General features: G+C 42.6%; 1 protein-coding gene across 1 annotated transcript in view; it reads right to left on the reverse strand.

Annotated features, from left to right (window-relative positions):
• zbtb7c (zinc finger and BTB domain containing 7C) overlaps positions 1-15489 on the reverse strand; it is a 34067-nt gene extending 18578 nt beyond the window's left edge. Inside the window, 1 exon segment of the mRNA XM_080756229.1 lies at positions 15347-15489. Within this exon segment, the coding sequence (XP_080612355.1) occupies positions 15347-15383 (37 nt within the window). The 5' untranslated portion in view covers positions 15384-15489.
• Positions 15490-18130: the final 2641 nt, after the last annotated feature.

The following is an 18130-nucleotide window of genomic DNA, read 5'->3' on the forward strand; positions in this document are numbered from 1 at the left end:
TGGAGTAAAGTAAAAGTATTGGAAGTAAAGGGGTGTGTGTGTGTGTGTGTGTGTGTGTGTGTGTGTGTGCGCGCGCATGACACGGCACATTCATAGCATCTGAGCCGTTGGGCCATGGAAGCTTTCCTGTATCAGTAAACCGCATCATGAAGCAATACTTTGAGTTTATGCAGTCAGTTTAAAACATTTGAGCCACGGTTTTACCCTTTGTTGTGACATAACTATTCCAGTTGACAAACTAGAAAACAAAACAAAAAAAAACTTACATTACGACATCTGAGTTTTATTATTTCAGATTTGTAGAATAAAAAATAATTCCACCGACCAAATGCTAGGAGTAGGCCCAATTTAAAATTATTACTTCTGTGTTGTTTCAGCATCATTTGCTGAACTCACAATATAACAAAATGATGGGGAATTATGGCCATTAGCAAAGGATGCTTTTGTTTTTCAACGCACTCAAAAAAAGGACCATTCACAAGTCCTTGAAGTATGCACCAGACCAGAAACATTCAACGTGTGTACACGTAAAGCCCATACAAACAAGTACACTTCCAGACCATACATCAGACTGCGATGCCCACTTCCCCCCTGGGAATACATGGAGCAAAGCAAAGTGCAGACCACAGGCCAACGGGCCCGGGTGGTTTATACTGTTCTGTGCAGCCAGCTCACAGTGGCCTACAGTATATATAAACAGGGTTAGCCACTAAACGCTAGCAGGCCAGCCAGACAGCCAGACAAACATTATTGGCCATATCCTATAAGATAACTGATTGGTGCTATCTATTTTAAATGTCTCACTGTTGTCCCGGCAACACAATGGGAGGTGTGCGTGCGAGCGCGCTTGTTGAAATTGTGTAAAAGTGTATATGCTGGCGGTGGGTATTGCAAGGGTCTACAAATGCTTTTGAGAAGTATGATATAGACGGGTCTTAAGGGACATTTCACCGATGGAAGAAACTGCAGTCACTCAATGTTTATAGTATTTGTAGTAGATATTTAATAGTAGCACAATTTGAAATTTGCACCCTGTGGCCAGAGAAATAATGAAGTCTTTGTGTTTGACTGGATTGCTGAATTCCTACAATAACCATAATGCTTTGGTGCACTGCCTCTCCTTGTGGAGAGGGGGGAGGGAGACTGCGTGGAGGTGTGACTTGTAGTCCAGGAAGGAAGTGATTCCACATTTTCGTGACACATTTTGGTCATGATTACAATATCTAACTGGAAAAAGTGCCCTTCTGGGCACAGGTCTCCATCAGGAGGATAGGAGTGTGTGATGTTTGGCAAAATGTTTAGGAGTAATGTTTTTTGTTTTTTGCAACAATGTTCTTCATTTTGTTGGAAATGCAGAACCTAATCACTCATAGCATCTCTGAGGATAGAATTCTGGATGAGCAGGACATGTGCAGCATTTTGTACAAAACGGGTTACTCCTGAAAACTTTGGAAGGCAATCTTAGCCAATCAGTGTAGAATCTGATAAATCCAACAGGCTCATCTTGATCACATGACTACAGAGATCATGTGTACGGATTTGCGTGAGATTTGGATGAAATCTGTGCGACTAACATAAACAATGTGTATTGCAGGGACAATGTTTTTCCATGGCCTCTAGGGAGTGTGGCGTGTGCATACATAAGTTGTATACAGATCGATGCAGTTATAAGTAAAAAAAGGAATTGGCCTGTTATAGCGCCACTGTGAGGCTGATTTGGGAAGAAATAAGTGGCATGTCGTCCTCGGCCTAGTGGAAATGTGCGTGTATAATTTCACAGAAATGGCACACTGTTTGTGATTTGTGGCATTTTGTTCGAAACGGACGAATCATGTGAACTTTGGAAGCCAATCTTAGCCAATCATGATGGAAGATGGTAAATGGTGCAGATCCGTGTTGATCACATGACTATGGAGATAGTGTATACCTAATTGTGTGATGTATGGATAAAATGTGTAAGCTGGTAACGGACGGACTGACGCACGCACACACACACATGTCACACACACACGGACGGACGTAGTGCAAAACATACTCTTCGGCCTGGTGGAGACAAAAACACACATCACACACATAAAAACCCCAGGAAAGTGTTTCTTGTGTCCTAAACATAATACATGGTTTCTAAAGGGGTGAAGTGGCCCTTTAACCACATTAGCATCCCTATTCTGGGCATGTTATAATGGGTGAAGATTCTGTGAAAATACGCAAGCATTCTGCAAAAGACTTTTACATGCAGTACACTGTGAGCTGGGGGAGCCCAGTAAACTAAGGATTTAAGTTGTTAATAGACGGAGGCAAATGTCTCGATCAGGTACGGCACTGTGTGTTGTTGTGTCTTTGCCTGCACTGTTTCAGACATGTCACATATGCTTATTTAGCCTTTACTCAACTAAGCTGACATGATGTGAAAAGAGGGAGGGAAAATGATTTAAAAAATTCGGTATCAATATACATGAATTTAACAGGTATTATTTTCATTTTGTGTCATGGTATACACAAGGTATATACCATGGCTTGAGTATTTAACAAACACAGTTTGATATATTGTAAGAATATTAGAACGCCTGTAATTACAGTTGTGTATCTCTATAAAGATAACTGTAAACATTGAGACGGAGAGAGCATGAGAGACACACTCATACAGGATAGACAAGTGCAATTGGAAGTGATGAAGCAAACAAATTAGCTGACACATAATTGGAACTGGAGCACTATAAAACTGAGTCTGATAAATGGGTATCCTCTCCTGATTGAATGAAATTGGCGCCCCAACTAAAAATGTATTTTCTGCTCACTAAAGAAGTGGTTACTGAACAGCATTAACCTTTTAACAAAAACAATATCACCACCTTTAAGCCCTTATCAGGATTCAAATATAGCAAAAGTAGCAGATCTACAAGCTCAAAACGTGACAATTCGCGCCACATTTAGAGCTCGTGAATCTGTTGCTTGCTTTCGTGTGACGCTGCAGTACGATCAACTAGGGCATAATTCGCGAAAGGGCCTACCGGGAAATTACGAAAAAATACACAAATGTGGAGATAAGAGTTTTCTGCCCGTCGGCAACGATAAACTGTGGAAATGGGGCTTAACGATTCATAATCTTTGCTACTTCTCTCCTTCCTGCGGGCGTCTGTAAAATCCAAGGCATATCACTCAGTGTGTTAACAGTCGGCAGACAGGAGGTCTGCTAGGACTGAGTAAGTGTCTGTCTCCTCACTGTACCTGTTTGCCGCCACCCGCTGTGCCCGCTGTGTGCCCACTGCGCCCCGCGAGGCTCACATACTGCAGGCACCAGATTGGCAGAGCGGAGGGGTGGGTGGCGGAAATTAACTAAGTACATTTACTCAAGTTCTGTATTTAACCCATTTAGGCCTGACGTCGAAATATACCTATTCAAAGATTTGTGCCGCATTTATGATTTTTCAAAAATAGCAGACCTACAAGTTCATAGCGTGCCACTCGGTGGCGTGCTATGAGCTTGTAGATCTGCTATTTTTCAATAGCTAAAGCATAACATAATGCTATAACACCAAAAGGGGTTCCTGCCCAAAATGGGTTAAGTACAATTTTGAGACGTTGAGATACTTTCTACTTCTACTACATTACATCTGAGAGGCAGATATTGTACCTTTACATACAGTACATTTAACATGCAATGAAGCCCTATATATTTATAGCTTTGTCTCTAAAATAGACAATTGCATGCTCACAACGATAGTGCTGCGTTCCGTTGTGAGCTTAAAGATGCTTGAAGACGGTACTTTTTGGTGCAAATAATTTTGTACTGTAACTCAAGTATAATTTTGGAAAACTGGACTGTAACGACAAATTCCAGGACTAATTTCAGTGCAAACTTTAGTGCAAACAGTGCATATTATTGTGGTCTTTGCTGTTACTTAACCAGGTTGGTATTAAGTAAAAATAAATCTGAGTACTTCTTCCACCTCTACCAGATTGTCAGATCGTAGGGGTGGGTGGATGGGAGGGGCGGGGGTTGTTAAAGATTGAACACTAACATACAGGAAGCATTCTGAGGCTTTACCCAACATACTTTTTATTTTGCATAAAAACGGCACTTAGCAGATTGCAGAAGCAGGATTTTCTTTTTTTCCCCTGGCAACCTATTCCTGAATCTGAACTTGTAGTTTCAACTGCGTTGTGAACTTGAAACTGTGGTTTGGTTTTTGTTTTTGTTTTCCGTGTCATTGAGGAGAAAATAAAAAAATAAAATATAAACTGCACTGCATCTCATGTGGTATTTGTGCCAGTGTGAGGCAGCCGGGTCTGGAGTCAGGGCAGGCTAGTCAAGAGATATAGCTGTTATTAGTTGTCGAGATCCATAAATCTACATTGATGAAGCCATATATACAGTACGTAGGTGGTGGATGGGAAGGTTGCGTTATTTGAGATCACTTATGCATGCATTCATATTGCTGCTCATAAAACGGTCAATAAATTATGGACTTACACAAATGGTACACACAGGCATGATTGTGAGCGCACACACACACACACACACACACACACACACAGACACACAGACACACACACATCATGGTCACACCGCAGCTAGCACTATCAACACCACACTAGTACCGGTAGCTACTGTACATGAAACACACACACACACACACACACACACACACACACACACACACACTGGTGTGGTGTGGGAGAGCCACTGGAAAGGGAGGCAACGTAACTGGCATTGAACATTCATCGTCCCAGCAGACAGCATGAGATAGATGATAGAACATCACACACACACACACACCTTCTGGTGAAGTTGGACTCCAAGGACAGAGGATACATAAACAAACCCACTTTAACTCTAACTTAAATGAATGAACTGTGGTGTTTGTTTGCACGTTTCAGATTGTGTAACTTTGTGTTACACTCTGACCAGTGCAAAGAAACAAGATTATTGTTGTGTAAATTATTATGTCCCTGCGACGTGTTGTCGACGCATGTCGCAGGGACATGCAAGGACCAGAGCAGGGACATATCACAACCAGAAAGACACTCTGGTTGTAGGGACATATCACAAGTTCACAACCAGAAAGACACTCTCGTTGCAGGGATATATCACAAGTTCACAACCGTAAAGACACTCTCGTTTTAGGCAGGGACATATCACAACCAGAAAGACACTCGTTTTTAGGCAGGGACATATCACAAGTAGACAGACACTCTGGTTGCAGGGACATATCACAAGTAGACAGAAGACACTCTGGTTGCAGGGACATATCACAAGTAGACAGACACTCTGGTTGCAGGGACATATCACAAGTAGACAGACACTCTGGTTGCAGGGACATATCACAAGTAGACAGACACTCTGGTTGCAGGGACATATCACAGCCTTAGAGACACACATTGCAGGGTCGTCACAGATTAATGCGTGCAAACTTGCCATCTCCTTCACACCATCATAGACAAAGGGCTCTCTCTCCACGCACGCACGCACGCACGCACGCACGCACGCACTCACACACGCGCACACGTCCATCAGTGCAGGAGAGGTCATTAGAACTCACCTCGGAGCATGCTGGTCGAGTGAGTGAGAGAGAGTGAGGGCGTTTGCTTTCTGCTGACCTGTCTGTTTGTCTTCGAACTTTCTCTTGTTTTGTCTCTTTTTCAAACATCCTAATCAGTAATGGAGGCTTTGCCAGAAGGGAGGTGAAGTCCGCTGGCTGCGTACTGAACTGTATACACACACACACACACACACACACACACACACACACACACACACACACACACACACACACACACACACACACACACACACACACACTGAGACAGAGATTCCTTGGCTGAATCACAGGATTTCACAGGTGGCCATCATGCTCTGTATGTATGAGACCCTGAACCCACTATTCTGCATAGCCAATGGCTGTGCAGCATAGAGGCATGTCATAGGCCAACGGTTGAGTTTATATAGTGCTATTTTTACTGTTATTGTATGACACTGTTGTGCAGTATGAAAGTATGAAATAACGCGTAAAGTTGCCTCTTTAACATAATTTGTTTTAAACACATTCTCTGTTACATTCTATTAATTAATCCAGTGGTTCTCAACCTTTACAAGCCGTGACCCCGCAAATATTTTAACAGGCATTATATTTACATTTACATATTACCACTGAATTAATCGATAGTAAATGGTCAATAGTTGCCCTATTGTGAGGCTGAGTGAGGCTGTGTTAGAATTCTTGCAGAATCGTATTCACGCTCATGTTTGTTGTATATCTGCAGTATCTAAATAATACAGTGGTACGGCAGTGGCTCCGGAGGTAGAGCAGCCACTTGGGAATTGGAAGTTTCCCGGTTCAATCCCTGCATCATGTGTCCTTGAGCAAGACACTGAGCCTGTGACTGCATGGTTTACAATGAGTGAATGTGAGTGTATTGTATTGTGTCTTGGGATAAAGCCGCTATAGAAATGAACCATTGACTGTAGCGTTTCGCCATTTCCCAAAGCTGTGCATTGGGCTGATGCCGTTGAACTGTTGCTCAACTTTGGCGGTGTGTGTGTGACTATTTGTAACATGCACTCTGTTGTCATCTTTAACGTTATGTGTGGTCTGCGCTGATATCACAACTATACCCACTCTCTTGTTCTGCACCAGCCAGGATGATTGTATAGGGGTCTATATACTCTAATACATATTTGTTTATTAAGGGTGGAGTTACTCTGCTGTACTACCTACTGTATCTGTAACTTTTACTGCTGTATTTGGCGCTTGAATCTCCCCCACGGGATCAGTAGACTAAAGGTATCTCCTTCTCCAAACCATTGCTGCATTACAAGCTAGTATAGGGCTACTGTACACATATCTGTGCATTAATTCATATACAGTATACATACACGCACACGCACGCACGCACGCACGCAACACAATACACACACACACACACACACACACACGCACGCGCACACACACGCTTCATAATAACCCAAATAATCAGTATTATACTGTGGATGGATGGATGGATGGATGGATTTATTGATAGAAAGACAGACGGATAGATAAATCGATAGATAGATAGATAGACTTAACGTGTGTGTGTGTGTGTGTGTGTGTGTGTGTGTGTGTGTGTGTGTGTGGGGGGGGGGGGGGGGGGGGGGGTTGGACGACAACTACCATACATGATGGTGATAACGAGAAGGCCAGGCTTGGTGGGAGAGCCTCTGTCTGCCCCCAGGTACAGGGGGTGTGTGTGTGTGTGTGTGTGTGTGTGTGTGTGTGTGTGTCATGTCAGCAGGAGAGCCCTCAGGCGCTCTGGCACCTCCTAATTAAAACCAGTCAGGCTGCAGGGCAGGGGAGACAGATGCCTGTCACGCACACACACACACACACACACACACACACACACACACACACACACACACACACACACACGCACACACACTCACACACACACTCACACACACTCACACACACACACACACACACACTCTCACACACACACACACACACACACACACACACACACACAGTTTCACAGGTGGGTAGGCTGTCACAAACTCAAAGACACATACACGTTTGTGCAACGACACGCAGGCACGTGTTTGTGCGCGAGTGTGCGTGTGACAATGACAGTAGCTTTAGTAGACACACACACACACACACACACACACACACACACACACACACATAGTGGCACATGCACTAAACACCAGCACGGGTCAGCTATTTTGGGGGCTCAAACCCAACCCGACACACCCAGGTGTAAAGTACTGGCTCTAAAATGTCACTTCGTTTTTAATACAATATAACTTATACAATTGGGGTGGTTGTACTTTGTCTCCCTGCTCTTCTATAGGATACGCGCGTGACATCATCATCATACCTGGAACTTATGCGGGAACACCTAATGAGTGGCAAAAAACTACTTTTGGGCCTTGACAGGCCATAGCTGTACATCCAAACAGAAAAGTCCTATCTGATTGCATTAAACAATGCTAAACTTACTTTGCCCCTCAATTTGCCCCTCGATTTGCCACTCACTTTATGCATGCGCATACCCTCTGGACCTCTGCAAGTATGCATGCGCATACCCTCTGCACCTATGCATGCACATACCCTCTGCACCTATGCATGCGCATACCCTCTGCACCTATGCATGCGCATACCCTCTGCACCTATGCATGCGCATACCCTCTGCACCTATATGCATGCGCATACCCTCTGCACCTATATGCATGCGCATACCCTCTGCACCTATGCATGCGCATACCCTCTGCACCTATATGCATGCGCATACCCTCTGCACCTATGCATGCGCATACCCTCTGCACCTATATGCATGCGCATACCCTCCTAACCTATATGCATGCGCATACCCTCCTAACCTATATGCATGCGCATACCCTCCTAACCTATATGCATGCGCATACCCTCCTAACCTATATGCATGCGCATACCCTCCTAACCTATATGCATGCGCATACCCTCCTAACCTATATGCATGCGCATACCCTCCTAACCTATATGCATGCGCATACCCTCCTAACCTATATGCATGCGCATACCCTCTGCACCTATATGCATGCGCATACCCTCCTAACCTATATGCATGCGCATACCCTCTGCACCTATGCATGCACATTTCCCTCTCTGACACGAAGTTTAACCTGATGGTCCCGATTCAATTTATCCCCTGAGCAAGCAGGTTTCAAACTAAGTTTTAGTCATCATAGCTTAGTTTGTATTTAGTTTCCGTCAGTGGAAAAAGGTAGTTTTTCGTCATAGTTTTAGTCGACGGAATGAATCAAATGAACCAAAGTGACAGTCAAATCCATCATTGAGACATACTGCAGTCCTTTCAATGTGTTACCTCAGGCTGTAATGACGCTCATTTCAACCAACTCTGCTCGTTATCTTTAGTGTTCATGGACGGACTCACGGACACCACATGTGTAAGTGATGTACATACATACTGTAGGCTGTAGCAAACTCTCTCGCACGCACGCACGCACGCACGCACGCACTCAGGTCATGACCCGCAGCAGCCTTATAAAGTGACACATGTTTTCTGAAGAGACACAGAATGAGACATCATGATTACATCCATTAGAATGCATATATAAGCTACACACCTATCTATCTCCATAATATTATCACTGTCTGAGCTCCGGCATGCTGCAGTGTATTGTTAGCGGGCTAACTGCTGTTTGACTGGGGTGGGTGGGTGGGTGGATCAAGGCAGCGCTGGTCTCCGTTTCTCTCCAAGTGATTAGATAGCAGCGCACGCGGGCCAGCGAACATAACCCACACACTCGTGTCTCTAAAACTGCCATCCATCCTCTCTCTCTCTCTCTCTCTCTCTCTCTCCCTCTCTCTCTCTCTCTCTCTCTCCTCACATACAGTACAGGTGGGTGGACCCACTTATTCAAACCAGATCTTTCTTTTTAGACGATGAAATCGGTGTTAGTTTTTTCTCCCTTTGTTTGAATTTGACATCTAATTCCCTTCCACTGGATTTCACACACCATTCTGTTTGGTTTGCCGGTGGTAATGTTTATTTGAATTTACTTTAACCACGTAAGCTCTTTGTTTCTTTATTCATCGTACGATGAATAAAGAAAAAACTGCCAATTAATCGGACACTTCTGACACATTTTGACAATGTTCCTCTATAATGACATGCCCAAGATAGTAGACGCCAGGGTTGAAAGTTAGTACTACGGTATTTGAACTTGAATGTTCCCATTTGCCATGGGCTTAATAATTTGTGCTTGGCAGAGAATGGAGTTTCTCGGCACGTGCATATGTCACTGTCGCTGAAGTTAACCGCTCCGTAGGTTGCCAGTGGTTACAGGGGACTATTTCTGATGATCTTGGCCACCACCACACACACATCTACGTACGTACATTACGAGAGTCAAGTAGCTACAGTACATTATATACTGGTTAAAGTGCACCGAGTTCACTGGCTACTGCGCTTGAATGTTTCATTGGAATACCACTTGCACTACGGTAGTGGCTTTCGACCCTTTTCATATCTAGGTCCATTATTTATTCTGCATTTGAGCCATTCGATCACATTTATTAATTATTTTTAAGAGCTTTTGCAATGCTTAAAATATAGTCCATTATGGTGTTGCATGCTGAAAAACAAAAAAACAATTAAAAACAGATCTACAAGCTTGTGTCGTGGCTATTTGTGTTGTGTGGTGCAACACTGTATAGTACGACAAACTATAAATCAGGATTATGATGCTTACTGCTTCCAACAATACCATATCATCTACAGTCCCTAGCCTGGTAAACCCCTCCCACTTGCTTGACAAAAAATAATGTTCATTGGCAAAATGAAAATGTTGTCAAGCAAGGGGGAGGGGTTTACCAGGCTATACCATCTACCAATGATGGACACGTAATATTTTAGGCATTGTCAGATAATGCACATTGCAAGTTTTGTTGTGATATAAGCATAGTTCATAAGCATTACTTCTACTCCACTACATCTCAGAGGCAAATATTGTACTTTTAATTGAAAACTTTACTTGCTAGTCACTTTGTAGATTCAGATGTTTGTTAGAAAACAATGAGAATACATTAACCAGTCAGCTCTATATACATACATTTCAGCTGATCTACAAGCTCAAAATGAAAATAGCTTTTAGATCTGATAATTTAAAAAGATTTTTATACATTTGAAAACTTGAAAAGGGACATTCTGCATAATGAGTACTTTCTAATTTTGGTACATTTTGATGCCAATACTTTTGTACTCTACTATTCCAGACTTTTACTGGTAACATAGTATTTCTACATTACAGTATTGATACTTTTACTCAAGTAAAACATTTTCAGTAGCCTACGTTTCTTAAAGGCAGACTTTAGGAAAGCAGAAAGGGTGAGAAAGGCTCAACCTCTGGGTGTGTGAGCCTGCCTGCCTGCCCGCGTGGTCGCCTTGTGGTTCCAGCCTGAGGCGTTTGTTTCACCAAGAACACAAGTAGCCTAACACAATGTGCACGCTTTTAGCTGTAACTCAAACACTCAAACACTCGCACCATTTATAGTTGGGAACCAAATGTTGTAATCATTACACGTTGTGGGCTTTTATAGTTTGGGTCCCGGGCAAACGTCTAATCTCTCTGTTGGGTCGCAGGCTAAAAAGGTTTGGGAACCACAAATTTTTAATTCAAGGACCCCCCTATGCATTTAAAATGCATATTTTATAGGGTGGTCCTTGAATTAAAATATATATATAATTGATCTACACTTATACATGAGCTAAATCGGACAATACACTTAAGAAGAAGAAATGAAAAGACATCCTTCTCTCAATGCTGATTAAAACACAACTGTTTGAATTACATACAATACAAGTACAGTAGTATCTTATATACTGTACACATTGTCAGTTTGCGGGGCAGTAAGCTAGGCTCCAGCATGTTGCATATAGTTAACGGGCTAACTCCTGTTGGACTGGGGTGGGTGGGAGGATCAAGGCATGCTGGGTACACACACACACACACACACACACACACACACACACACACACACACACACACACACACACACACACACACACACACACACACACAGAAGGAGTTTTTTTGGCAGGGCTCAGGTCTCCCACCCACGACAGCCTCTTGAAGCCTCATCCCGTTCCTCTATTCGTGTGTGAGGGGCGGCTTACTCACCCTACCCAATACCACGCAGAACAAAACCTGGACCTCAGCGCTATGGAGGAGGCTGGACACATGCGCACACACACGCGCACACACACGCACGCACACATGCACGCACGCATGCACACACAAATGTGCCTGCAAGGATGCAAGCATGTAAACACACAATCTCATTAGTCAAGCATGCACGTCGCATGCACGCACGAACGACACACACACACACACACACACACACACAGACACACACACAGACACAGACACACACTCGTACAGGAAAACAAATGCTCAGGCATACACATTCAGCTATTAATCCACTTACATCGGGTAGATTTACAAAGAAAAAAAACATATCTTTGATGCTTTGTGATGCAGAACCTTTTCATGGCTGTTTAAGTGACTAGAAAACACGGGCTTTGACACAGTCACATTTGTGTCTTCAATGAAATAGGTTCCAGGTGGGCGTCTGGGCGGAGCCGAGTGTGAGCTCTCATTCACCTTTCATAACCCTATTATTCTTTAAGACCCACATACGGGTATTTCGGGGCGTGTCCGAATCTGCTAATGCTGCACAATTAATTAAAAAAAAGATTGCGATCTAGATTCAGACACCTATGCAATCTCATTTTGTGAAGAATCGTTCAGCGCTGTCGAATTAATTTGAGTTAATCTTAGGTTTTTGCTACAATAGAGAGATTTTAAGAGCGGATTAAGTCAAGCACTTTGATGTTGTCTGTTTAAAGCCACAGTAGTTGGCTCCAGGTGCCATAGTAATGTTCATCTTTTGAATGTAGTAATGTTCAGGGTGTAAATGTGTGTTATAAATGAGTTATAAATGGGGTGTAAATGTTTGTAAAAGTAAGTATTAGATAGCTATATTTACTTTGCAATGACTTAGTAATCATCGTACTAGTGTCTATAGAGTGTTTGTTCAGTAACGCAGGGAGTAACAACGATCTGGTACTACCCAAATATAGAACAAATGTATAGAACAAACATGGGAAATGTTTCATTCTGCTACTCTGCCACCAAAATGTGGAATGCCCTCACTGACACCCTCCATTAAAAGATGTAAATCACTGGTTTCTTTCAAAACTAGCCTGAAAAACATATCAGGAGACCACAAGGGGAGGTAAATGCATTTTCCCATAGAAAGGAGTGTCATTCACGGCCAACATCCCCCCCCCCCCCCCTTTCTCCTTTGTGCATATTATTATAGTGTTTTGTGGCCACATTGGAAAGAAGTCCCCAGGACTTTTTTGTGTTATCCTTTTAGCCTTAATGTCTGACTGTACCTCGTGCCGTTTGTATTCATGACTAATAAAGTATCCAATCAATCAATCAATCAATCAATCAAAACAGTTTCCCTTTCTCTCTAGCTCTTTAGTAAACAGAAAATAAATTTTCCGATACCGATATGACCCGATATGACAAATAAGGAGCGATCCGATACTTTCCCCGATACCGATACAGTATCGGGACATCCCTACACTACCCCCATTCACATTATCAGTCACTCGAATGTGTTTTTGTACAAATAAAAGGTGAAATGAGGTCCTTTATTGACTTGCTGGATTGCACTGGCTTATCGTCTATTGCCAGAGTCCTAATTGTGCAAACATATAGAGGGAGTCTGCTCCCTGGAAGTGTTTGTTGAACACACTGATGTAAAAGTATCCTGGTAGAACTCGCAACAATAGACTAGCCAGGATCAGGTTCATTTGTAGAGAGAGAGAGAGAGAGAGAGAGAGAGAGAGAGAGAGACTGACTCGCATGCACAAAACCACAGACTACAGAAGAAGAGGCTATTATAGTACACACAGTGAAAAACGGGTGTAAAGGTGGGTCATTTTTTACACTGTTGGAGCTCCATTAACAGTGTGTGTTTGTGTGTGTAAAGGTGGGTGTGGTCCTGTGTGTGTGTGTGTGTGTGTGTGTGTGTGTGTGTGTGTGTGTGTGTGTGTGTGTCTAATGGATTCTATCCCCAAGTAACCCCTCTGCCACATTGGGTTTAGTTTCCTCAATTATAATTCTTTGTGAAATGGTGAATGAATTGTAATTATAAGGAAACACCAGCACATGGACTGTCGTCATTAAATTATTATTGGAACAAAATAAGAATACATTGTTACCTACGTTCAGTACAAACCTTACGAGTATCCAACATTTAAATTGATAAAGATACAATTCACAGTTAACAGATAACTTAAAAAGGTATATTCACTGTCAGGCAGAAAAGTTTGTTTGTATGTTTTTTCCCCCCGTAAATTAATGCCCAGCTTCGCTATAGCTAGTTTTGAGCTTGTAAATCTGCTATCTGCTACCTTTCAGATGACTATGACAAGAAAAAAGAGAGAAAATAATTTGCTGTCAAAAACAACACTGCTGCTCCCTCTCTACTTCTTTCCCATCTCTTCTCATGGAATACTATACATACAATGATGAAGAGAGTACTTTGCACCTGTAAACCTGTGATGCCATAAGTAAAGATGCCTCTGATTCTGCTAATGTAATATCCATGCTCCAGCTGTTCCTCTCCGATGTGTTGGAACAGAATAATTGGCACAGCCAAGCCTTTCTTACTCTACACAGTATATCTCCAGTACTGTACTGTCCTGCAGAGATTGTAACATTTTTTTTTAAACCTATGGAATGTCATGGGTAAAGATGTAGTAAATACAGTCTGGACTATGGTAAGGTTGATGCTGATTGGCTCCAGTCTAAAGCGGTGAAATAGTGTGTAGGCGTTTAAAAACAGACATACAGTATGAATGACTGAATGTCATCTGAGGCGGAGGGAGGCAACCTCAAACTTACAGTAAGTAAGACTTTACGAATGCCTTCTAAACTCAAATTAGGACCCCAACTTTATGTGGAGTGGACACACATCTGAAAGTGTTTTGTGCATACCAGTGACCCACAGAAGAGAAGATTTGTGTTAGACTACAAAATTATTCAACAATCTATTTTAACAAATGCAGATGTACAAGCTCGCTCGTCTGTTTAACACATCGTTAACTTCAACAGATAATTCCGTTTTAAAAGTAAGAAATCATTTTAGATGGAGTTGTTACTGATGCCTCTAACCATGAGAAAGTCTGTATGACTTATGACAGGAGTGACATACTTTATGCTCTCCAGCTGATTTCAGTTTGTCATGGCATAACCATTCTTTAGAGACAATAGATTGTCATACATAGTCATACATGCTATGACAGTTAAGACATGAAAGACACAATATATCCCCATATTTCATCATACTAATACAGACAGCAAAGCAAAAAACATCTACGTTAGATCTGCTTGAACACCACCACCACCACTTAACATGATCTAAATAGCTCTAAAGAGAATGGAAGAGTTAGATCTTACTGACATCCAATTAAGCACGAAACTGTTCAAAGACACTTACTGTAACATGACAGCATTGAGAACATCTTTTCACAGGCCCTGGTGTAATTAGACTTCACTTTTATCCCGGTTTACACTTTCTAATACGTGAAGCATCTATAACCACTCAACATTCTAATGATCTGTAACAGCATAGTGAAGTCCCTACATTTGCAACACCAACTCTAAAATCATGCCACCCTTCTGAACAAAATACAAACCTCGTCTGACATGACATCCTGTGTTGAAATAATGCAGTGTGACACTGAATGCAAGAGAGCGAGAGACTGTGTTGTTACTGACCTTTTAGAAGAAGTTTTGATTTCAGTTCCTCTCTCATGTGTGCTCTCTCTCCGTCCCCCTTCAGGAAGCTCAGCACTGTCTTCAGTGGCAGACTTGTGAAAGTGAGAGACGAGAGAGAGAGAGAGAGAGAAGCTCAAATTTGCTATGAAGGTGTGTCAGTGATTTAGTCCTAACTGTTATCTAAGAAACACACAAAAAAAAAAACCTGCTACACCCACCCACCAGGCCCATGCAGCCAACACCCCTCCCTCCCTCCTTCTAAACCAAAAGTATTTGGCAGGGTTCCCTACACGTCCACCTGTGCTTAGGGGAGGGGAGTGACACATACTCGCAGGGCTAAGCCTGAAAACCTGCTTCTCAGATAGGACTGAAGGCTGGGTTAGTGGGTGGTGATGCTGGTTCTCTGCATGGCTGGCCCAGAGGTTCTGGGACTGGAAGTTTAGAGACATGAAGCTTGGAAGAGTATGTGGGGGGGGGGCTTCTCTCTTGTAACGGCCCAGGAAATGAAAGAGTGACTGACTGCAAAGACAGAATGGCAGGTCTGCAGGGGCCCTTTTTAGTCTGTGGTGTTTAAGACAGCGCTTCTCAAACCTTTAGATCGCCAGGCCACAGACCCCCACAACTCTGAGAGACTCTACATATTCCATAAGGTTTTTGAGCATCTGGAGTACTTTTAACAGAGTAGCAGCCAAGTCTATGGACTTTTGATGTTTGTTTAGAGTACTACGTGTGACGTCATATGGCAGCCAAGTCTATAGACTTTAAACAAACATTACCAGGTGCCCCTCACTTCACATGAGTGTGATTTTTGTTCCTCCCCATCAATCATTTAACTGGGGAACCCCCTGGAACCCGCTTAAGGATCCCTGGTCTCAAATTGAGAACCAATCACTTTATAAATAATGGATCGGATCGGAGGTCGCAGCATCTTGGTAGTAGGGTGCAGCCATTACGGTGGTGAAAACACAGACGGTTAAAAGTAACAATAAGGAATGTCAAAGGGCTGAGTGCACTGAAGGGTGTGGGGCCGGGTATTTGACGGACTAGTGCCAAACAGGAGCTTAAAGGGATTCGTATCAAGCACGAAACAAAAGACATATCGGAGGAGAAAAGAAAGGCAGTGTTGGTGACAGTATCTGAGCGTATCTGGGCGTGTGCTTCAATGTGCCAACTTGTACCTGGCTGGCAGGAAAGTGTATGCTGTACCACTCTGCAAAGGAACACAATGAGAGGCTGGAATCAATGAAGAGGTCAACCGGGTGGCGGCGGGCATGACAGCTGTCAGCTTCCAAAATAATGTTCACAAACGTCTAACATTTTTGAAAACTTTCCAAAAATTAAAGAGAAAAAAAGAGATTACTAAAAAGGCAGATCTACCATCTCACAACACATCACATCGTGAAGCATTGTAGATTTGAACTTGTAGATTTGATTAAGATTAAATATATACATATATTCTATTCTAGATAAGACATAGAGGGCTCTATTTTCGTCCATGCTAAATCCCTTATCCCTAAACTACTTTGCCTTTTTTGTTTTACGATTTTGAACAACTTTTTTGAATAGTTCAAATCTAGTCTACATCGACACGTTGTGAGCTTGTAGATTGGCTATTCTAACAATTCAAAACTGTTTTTCAAAATAGTAAAAAGAAAAGGCAAAGTAGTTTAGGGATAAGGGGTTTAGCATGGAGGAAAATATAGCCTAAAACAGTCTAAATAAAATAAAGATTTATTTTAAGATGTTAAGCCATTTCACACAATTTCAAAATATACTTTTTATTAGACTAAATCCATCATGATAATCATGTATACTGTACATGTAGTGAAGTGATTCGATTTCAATTAAATTAAAATGTAATTCTAGTGTCAAATCAAAAGTGTCTCAACACTACAGTAGTAGTAGTGATGTTGCCCCTCCCCCCATCTTTCCTATGTTTTGTGTGAGACAAGGAAAAACTCCCTCAGGCAGGCAGAACCAGGCCCTAGGGTGCTGGCCATCTGCCTTGACCAGTTGACCATGTCAGGGGGAGAGAGATAGGAACAGAGCCAGAGAGACTGAAACAAGCAACAGCAGCAACAATATTAGTAACAACCGTAATGACAAAAATGACAGAATTAGCAGGTGTAATTAGCGGTCCACAGTCTTGTTGCATGGAAGTAAACCCTTGGACGTTGAAGTCCAATAGCAGCATTGTCTCCCTGTACTGTCCAATGTTGAACTACCTATATGTTATAATGTGTGTGCAGTGCCAGTTTGTGATTGAAGCGCCATGTATCAGTTGTTCTCAACCTTTTCTAGATCAGATTTTTTCAATCTTAGTGTCTTCCCAATTATATGGGGGGCCCACTTGCAGTATCTACATGTAGGTTGAGAATCAATCCTGGTGTACTGCATGCCATGCAGTACAGTACATCACAATGTACAGGCTGGATGCTTGTGTTCATAGGGGCGGCAGTGGCTCAGGGGTAGAGTGACCGGATGGGAACTGCAAGGTTCCCAGTTCGAACCCGGGCTCCCCCATGCAGAGTTAGACACTTGCTCAAGTGTCCTTGAGCAAGACTCTGACCCCTAATTGCTCCCGATGTGCAGGTTGGTGCCTTGCATGGTTTCCTCTGTCATCGGTGTGTGAATGGGTGAATGTAATGCACAATCTCTGTAAAGCGCCTTAGGTAAAGGCACTATATAAATGCACCATTTACCATTTCATGTTCTGGTCTTCTAATGCGGTGTGACGGTCCACGCCTCATTTGGACAAAAAGCTGTTGCAAAAGTTCATCTTCT

Source organism: Protomyctophum bolini (genome assembly GCF_963924005.1).
Source record: "Protomyctophum bolini genome assembly, chromosome: 22".
Classification (NCBI taxonomy): domain Eukaryota; kingdom Metazoa; phylum Chordata; class Actinopteri; order Myctophiformes; family Myctophidae; genus Protomyctophum; species Protomyctophum bolini.